Source organism: Pipra filicauda, unplaced genomic scaffold (genome assembly GCF_003945595.2).
Source record: "Pipra filicauda isolate LSUMZ 115617 unplaced genomic scaffold, ASM394559v2 scaffold938_size83336_pilon, whole genome shotgun sequence".
In the NCBI taxonomy this organism is placed as follows: Eukaryota; Metazoa; Chordata; class Aves; order Passeriformes; family Pipridae; genus Pipra; species Pipra filicauda.
Genome location: NW_024105129.1, coordinates 59,133 through 66,406, shown reverse-complemented (window position 1 = coordinate 66,406; position 7,274 = coordinate 59,133). Strand labels below are relative to the sequence as shown.

The following is a 7,274-nucleotide window of genomic DNA, read 5'->3' as shown; positions in this document are numbered from 1 at the left end:
GCATGGATGGATGCATGGATACACGGATAGGAGGATGGAAGGATGGCTGGAGGAATGGCTGGACTGATGGATGAACAGACAGACGGATGGATGGATGGACTCTGGGAATGGGCAGAGGGATGAACAGACAGACGGATGGATGGATGGACTCTGGGAATGGGCAGAGGGATGAACAGACAGACGGATGGATGGATGGACTCTGGGAACGGGAAGAGGGATGAACAGACAGATAGACAGATGGATGGACTCTGGGAATGGGAAGAGGCATAAACAGACAGAGGGGTAGACGGATGGACTCTGGGAATGGGCAGAGGGATGAACAGACAGACAAATGGATGGATGGACTCTGGGAACGGGCAGAGGGATGAACAGACAGACAAATGGATGGATGGACTCTGGGAACGGGCAGAGGGACAGACAGAACCTACCGCTGAGCTGGAGCCTCCGGGAGCAGAGCGGGTTCCAGAGCTGGGAGAAGGCGGGCGGGCACAGGGAAGGACACACGGACAGGTCCCACTTCCCTGCGTGTCTCAGCTCTCCTGGCCGGTGCCGTGTCCCAGTGCCAGTGGCAGGGACGAGTCCCTGTGCTGTGCCACCACGGCAGGAGCCACCACAGCCCTGGCACCGCCATGCCAGGTGGGGATGGGGATCGGTGCAGAGTCACCCCAAATCCGGTCCCAAAGGCCACCTGGCCATGGGGCAGTCGCCCACCCCATCCCACCACCACCCCAGCCCCATTCTCCCACTCACCATCCTCTTCTTCCACACGGGACGTCCCCGGGATGTCCCCGGTGCCGCTCCGGCCCCGGCTCAGCGCCGGCACCACAGCCCGAATCCCAACCCAGCACAGCGGGATGGATCCCAGCCCCGAAACACAGCTCAGCCCCTCCAAACTCAGGGCTTCCACACGGAATAAATCCGTTCATGGAATAAATCCCTTCCTGGCTGGGCCTTCCTCCACATCTCCTTCCTCTGCCTCCCCAGCCGGGTCCTGAGCGGCTCCGGCACCCAGAGCACGGAGTGGGGCTGAGCCGGGAGAACAGAGGGAGCTCAGCCCAGGCTTGGGGGGCTCAGCCCACGTTTGGGGGGCTCAGCTCACGTTTGGGGGGCTCAGCCCACGTTCCCACACGCCGATGTCCCCCCTCCATCCCGCTGCCCTCGCTCACCCTCCCCACACCCTCACGGAACCCACGGCAGCTTCGGGGACGGAGCCGTCCGGGAATACCTGGGCTCTGGTGGGATCGGGGTGTCCCCTGGAGCATTCCCAGCTCCCACACTCTGTTCCCGGGAGTCTGCAGAGGCACCAGGAGATTCGCCGCCCGTTTGCCCGCAGCCCCCAAATGCCCGTGTCCCACCCCAGCCCTGCCACGCGCCCGGGCTTCGATCCCATCCCGCCGGTGCCACCTGCTCGGATCCCAAACGGGGGGAGCTCGGGGGGCCCCGGGGAGCGCTGCCCTCCAGCCCTGGTCCCCCAGCGGGGCGGTGGGACGTGGTCTGGGCGCTCCCGGAGCCCAGGGTGGCACCGGCCCCCGCGGGGACAGCGCTGTCCCACCCCACGGGCCTGGCGGGACACGGCCCCGGCCCCGCGGACTCACCGGCAGCTCCCGGCCCGCGGCGGCTCCGCTCAAACTTTGCCACAAGTTGAGACAAAGGCAGCGGGTGCCGTCCCCTGTCCCCCGGCCCTGCTGTCCCCAGACAGGCTGGTGCCACCAGGACTTAATGAGGGCACGAGGGCGGTGGGCTCAGGGGCTGCACACGCACACGCGGCGCCTTAACCCTTCCCCTGCCGCTCCTCCCCCGCCTTTGGGGGGGCCGGGCTCCCTGCACCTGCTCTCGGCCTGGGGGGGTCCCTCCCACAGCACCCCAAGACCCCCAGCCTGGAAAACGCCTGGAAGGACGTGGATAATCCCGAGTATCTTCTGGCTGGTCCCAGCCCTCAGCCCACCGTGTCCCTCCACAGCACCTCGTGGCCACGGGGCACCCCCGGCCTCGGGAAGGAGGGTCCCCCTGGGGAGGAGGGACCCCCCAGCCCCGGGTGTCCCCCCCCACACACAGAAGGGCTGGGGGGAGCTGACCCCAGTCCCGGCCCTGGTGTCCCCAGTTCTGCCCCCGGCACCAGGGAACCCCCGGCAGCAGCACCGTGGCCGTGCCGGGTGTGGGGTGTCCTGGCCGGTGCCTCCAGGTGGGAACGAGCCCCCGGCCATGCTGGGCCCCCTGTCCCCTCCTCTGGCTCTGTCCCCACTGCCCCACCCGGTCACAGTCCCTGCTGCTGCTCCTCCCACCTGCCCTGCTTCCCACACCTTCCCTTTCCATTCGGATGGAAATGGAGCCTCTCTCCATCCATCCCTCCATCCAGCCATCCATCCATCCCTCCATCCAGCCATCCATCCATCCTCCATTCCTCCATCCCTCCATCCATCCATCCATCCATCCATCCCTCCATCCATCCCTCCATCCACCCACCCACCCATCCATCCATCCATCCTCCATCCCTCCATCCCTCTAATCCTCCATTTGCTCCCTCGGCCACCTCTCCATCTCTCTCCAGCCTTCATCATCCATCATCCTCTGCATCCCTGTGCCCTTCTAGCTTATCCCTCCACACATCCGTCCATCCTCTTCATCCATCTATCTGCTCCCACCATTCACCTCTCCATCGTCTCCATCCCTCTGCCCACCTGGCTTATCCCTCCCTTTCTCCCTCCCTCCCCTTCATCCACCCATCCCTCCATCCCTCCATCCCTCCATCCCTCCATCCTCTTCATCCACCTGCCCCTCTGCCTTCTCCATCTGCCCCTCCCTCCATCCTCTCCACCCATCCATCTGCTCAGCCGTCCCTCTCTCCACCATCTCCACCATCCTCTCCATCCCTCTGCCTTCCCATCCTCTCCGTCCTTCCTTCCATCCCCGCATCCATCCCCGTCCATCCACCTGCCTGCCCTCTGCCTCATCCACACCTCCACCCTTCTGATCCATCCACCCTTCCCTCTTCTCCAGCCATCCATCTCATCTGCCCGTCGCTCTGTCCCTCCACCCTCTCCACCCTTCCATCCATCCCTCCATGCTCTCCACTCCTCCGTTCCCCCATCCCTCCCTCCAGCCCTCCATCTCTCCCTCCCTCCCTCCAGCCCTCCATCTTATCCCTCCGTCCATTTTCTCCCTCCCTCTCTCTGCCCACCCACCCTCCGCCCACTCTCCGTCCTCTCCCTCCATCTGTCCCTCCATCTGTCCCTCCCTCTCCCTCCCTCCCTCCCTCCCTCCCTCCCCGGCCCCCGGGACACGTGGCTGTCCCCTCTGTCCCCTCGGAGGGGCTGCCCGGGGAGGGGCTCAGCCGTGCCCCGCGGCCGGGGGGGTCTCACAGCTGCCCCCGCGCCCCCCACCCACGGGGGCACTCGTTGGGGGGACCCACCCCATGGGGGCCGGGGCCGTGGGGACAGAGGGGCCCCCGTGCCGCGGTGGGCGCGTCCCCAAGCGCTGCGTGGGGATGGGGGGCAGCAGTGGGGGGACCCCCCGCGCCGGGCCCGGAGCGGTTGGATCGGGTCCGATTGCGGGGGGCTGTGGGGGGGCTGCGGGGGGGCTGTGGGGGGGCTGTGGGGGGGCTGTGTGCGTGGGGCGCGGTGTCACGGGGGTGTGCGGGTGTGGGTGAGGGACTGGGGGGTGTCTCACGGGCGGGTGGGGGGCGGGTGAGTGCGGAGGGCTTATGTCGCGATAGGGGCTGTATCTGAGGCCGCGCGTGGGGCCGTGTCGCGGGTGGGACCGCCGGGCTGTGTCCCGGGTGATCCCGGGGGTCCCAGGACCCCCGAGGTGGGCAGGACGGCGACACGGGGTCGGCGCAAGGACCCGGGGCGGGCGGGAGGGCGGGGCCAACGCCCAGGGGGCGGGGAGAGGGCGTGGCCTCGGTCTGTGGCGTACCATGTGGGCGTGGCCATGGGTGGAACATGGAACGTGTCTGGCTGTGGAGCCACGCCCAGAGGGGGCGTGTCCAGAACTATCTATGGCGATGGGCGTGTCCATACGCTATGTATGGCAGTGGGTGGGGCCGGGGCAGTGCCACGCCCGTGGGCGTGGCCCGAGGGGGCGGGGCTGTGGCGGCCGCGATGGCGTCGCTGTTCGGCGGCGTGGAGGGGTGAGGGGTCCCGGGAGGGGTGTCTGGAGGGATGAGGGGTCCCGGGAGGGTGAGGGGTCACGGGAGGGGTGAGGGTCCCGGGGAGGGCTGAGGGGTCGCGCCGCGGGCAGAGGGGCTCCCCGAGGCTCTGCACCCCCATCCCCCGGGCACCCCCACCTCCCTGATGGCCCCGACCCGCCGCTCCCGGGGACCCCCAGCCTGGGGGGGGTCTCAGGAGGGGTCGCGGGGGCAGGAACCGATGGGGGAGCAGCCGGGAACTCCATCCGGCCCCTCTCCCCGATCGGCTCCTGCCCCCCCGACCCCTCTTGCCCTGTCCGGGGTGCGGCCGGGGACCGAGGTCAGTGGGGCAGGGTCAGCACCGCGCCACTCGCGGGGACCCCCATCCTGGTCCCACCCCCCTCCAGGGACCCCCATCCTGGTCCCATCCCCCTCCAAGGACCCCCCATCCTGGTCCCACCCCCCTCCAGGGACCCCCATCCTGGTCCTACCCTCCTCCATCACCCCCAAGTGCTGCTTTAGGGGCCGGTGGGGCTGAGTGGGGGTCCCCCCCTCGGTGGGCTGGGGTGTGGGGGGCTGTGGGGTGGTGCTGGCAGTGTGTCCCCCCCCTCTCTCGGCAGCGGGGGCACCCACTCCAGGGTGGTGCTGGTGTCTGGAGATGGGCAGATCCTGGCCGAGACAGAGGGACCCTGCACGAACCACTGGGTGAGCTGGGGGACACCCCCTCCCCAGCCCGGGGGCTGCAGGGCATGGAGGGGGGCACAGGACATGGGGAGGGGGGCTGAGGCCTGGAGGGGGGTACAGGACACGGAGGGGGGACACAGGACACGGGGGGCTGGTTCTGGCTGTCCCCAAGCTCCCAGGGCGCTTGGGTGGGATGAAGCCACTGGAGAAGGTTCCGGGGTGTCCCCCCTCTCGTGGCTGCCGTGGAGCCACGTGGGACCCCCAGGGAGGGAGCCGGGGGGGGCTTTAGGGTGTCCCCCCGTGTCCCAGCTCATCGGCTCCGAGAAGTGCCTGGAGAGGATCGAGCGCATGGTCAGCGAGGCCAAGAGCAAGGCGGGGGCCGACCCCCAGGTCCCCCTGCGCTCCCTGGTGAGGCCCCCCCGTCCCCCCACCCCGGGACCCCCCCCGGGCACACCCCGGGGCTGACGGGGACCCTGGTCGGGGCAGGGGCTGTCCCTGAGCGGGGGGGACCAGCAGGACGCCATCGGGAAGCTGACGGAGGAGCTGCACCGGCGCTTCCCCCACCTGAGCCAGAGCTACTTCATCACCACCGACGCCGTGGGGGCCATGGCCACGGCCACCGACCACGGTGGGGACCGGGGGGCGCGGCGGGGGGACACGCCCCGGCACGGGGGGGTGACGGTGCCGCCCGGCCCCGCAGGGGGGATCGTGCTGATCTCGGGCACCGGCTCCAACTGCAAACTCATCAACCCCGACGGCTCCGAGACCGGCTGCGGAGGATGGGGGCACATGATGGGCGACGAAGGCTCCGGTGAGCCCGGGGGGGCCGGGGGGGCCGGGGAGCTCGGGGGGGGGGCCGAGGCGGCCCCTGACTCCCCCCCAGCGTACTGGATCGCCCACCAGGCCGTGAAGATGGTGTTTGACTGCATGGACAACCTGGAGGTGCCGCCCCACGACGTCGGATACGTCAGGCAGGCCATGTTCGACTACTTCCAGGTGCTGCGGGGGGCTGGCAGGGGGCTGGGGGGTGTCAGGGGCTGGGGGGCTCTGGGATCTGTGTCGGGGTCCCAGTGGGCTCCGGGATGGGTGTCAGGGGCTGGGGTGGCTCTGGGATCTGTGTCAGGGTCCCAGTGGGCTCCGGGATGGGTGTTGGGGTCCCAGTGGGCTCTGGGACGTGTATTGGGGTACAGGGGGACGAGTCTGGGATGGCTGTCGAGGTACAGGGTGGGCTCTGGGATGGGGGCTGGGGTCCTGGGGGGACTCTGGGATGGGGGCTGGGGTCCTGGGGGGGCTCTGGGATGGGGGTTGGGGTCCTGGGGGGGCTCTGGGGTGTGTGCAGGGTCCTGAGTGCTCTGGGCTGGGTGTCAGGGTCTGGGGGGCTCTGGGCTGTGTTCTGGGTACAAGGGGACTCTGGGCTGTGTTTTGGGGTCCGGGGGGCTCTGGGCTGTGTTTTGGGGTCCGGGGAGCTCTGGGCTGTGTTTTGGGGTCCGGGGGGCTCTGGGCTGTGTTTTGGGGTCCGGGGGGCTCTGGGCTGTGTTTTGGGGTCTGGGGGGCTCTGGGCTCAGTACTGGGATCCAGGGGGGTCTCTGGGCTGTGTGTGGGGTGCAGGGGATGCTCTCAGCTGCAGTGGGATGGGGTCCCTGTCCCCAGGGCGGGTCCCCTGTGCAGCCGGGCCCCAGAGCTGCCCTGTGCCCCCCCCATCGCTGCCCCCCAGATCTCGGACAGGATGGGGCTCCTGACCCACCTCTACCGCACCTTCGAGAAGTCCAAGTTCGCGGGGTTTTGCCAGAAGCTGGCAGAGGGTAGGGAGGCCCCTTCCGGGGGGTGGAGCTGTCCCGGCCCCCCCTGGGCACTGTCACCCCGTTTGTCCCTCCCGGTGCCACTCCCCGATCTCTGCCCCGGGCACACCTTGGCCCCGAGCACCCTCTGCCCTCCTCGGGGGGTGGGACACGGGTGCCACCCCGTCCCCCGCAGCACAGCCCGGCTTGTGGGACCCCCGGGGGGTGCAGGGGGGGTCCCAGGTCCCCGTCCCACCCCCCCACCCCGTCCCCAGGCGCCCAGGCCGGGGACCCTCTGTGCTGCCACATCTTCACCAAGGCAGGCGAGGTGCTGGCGCGGCACGTGGTGGCCGTGCTGCCCAAGATCGACCAGGTGAGCGCCCACCTGGGGCTGGGGGGGGGTCAGGGGTGGGAGGGGTCTCGGCACCCTCCCCTCACCCCCCCAACTCCCCCAGAGCCTGTTCCTGGGGGAGCTGGGGCTGCCCATCGTGTGCGTGGGCTCCGTGTGGAACAGCTGGGAGCGGATGCAGGCGGGTGAGCGCAGGGACAGGGGCACGGGGGGGCCCGGGGGGCCCGCGTGACCCCCCCGGGTTCCCCCGTCCCCAGGGTTCATCCAGGTGCTGGCCCAGGCCCGGGATGCGGCCCCGGGCCGCGCGTTCTCCCGGTTCCGCCTCCTGCAGCTGACGCGC

General features: G+C 69.7%; 1 protein-coding gene across 1 annotated transcript in view; it reads left to right on the top strand.

Moving 5' to 3' along the window:
- Nucleotides 1-4,085: 4,085 nt before the first annotated feature.
- The window catches only part of NAGK (N-acetylglucosamine kinase), a 3,958-nt gene continuing 769 nt past the window's right edge, over nt 4,086-7,274 (top strand). The window contains exons 1-10 of the mRNA XM_027714496.2: nt 4,086-4,126; nt 4,744-4,828; nt 5,117-5,215; nt 5,294-5,435; nt 5,508-5,618; nt 5,691-5,803; nt 6,522-6,609; nt 6,861-6,958; nt 7,041-7,119; nt 7,192-7,272. Of these exons, the coding sequence (XP_027570297.2) occupies nt 4,098-4,126; nt 4,744-4,828; nt 5,117-5,215; nt 5,294-5,435; nt 5,508-5,618; nt 5,691-5,803; nt 6,522-6,609; nt 6,861-6,958; nt 7,041-7,119; nt 7,192-7,272 (925 nt within the window). The 5' untranslated portion in view covers nt 4,086-4,097. The remainder of the gene's footprint in view (nt 4,127-4,743; nt 4,829-5,116; nt 5,216-5,293; nt 5,436-5,507; nt 5,619-5,690; nt 5,804-6,521; nt 6,610-6,860; nt 6,959-7,040; nt 7,120-7,191; nt 7,273-7,274) is intronic.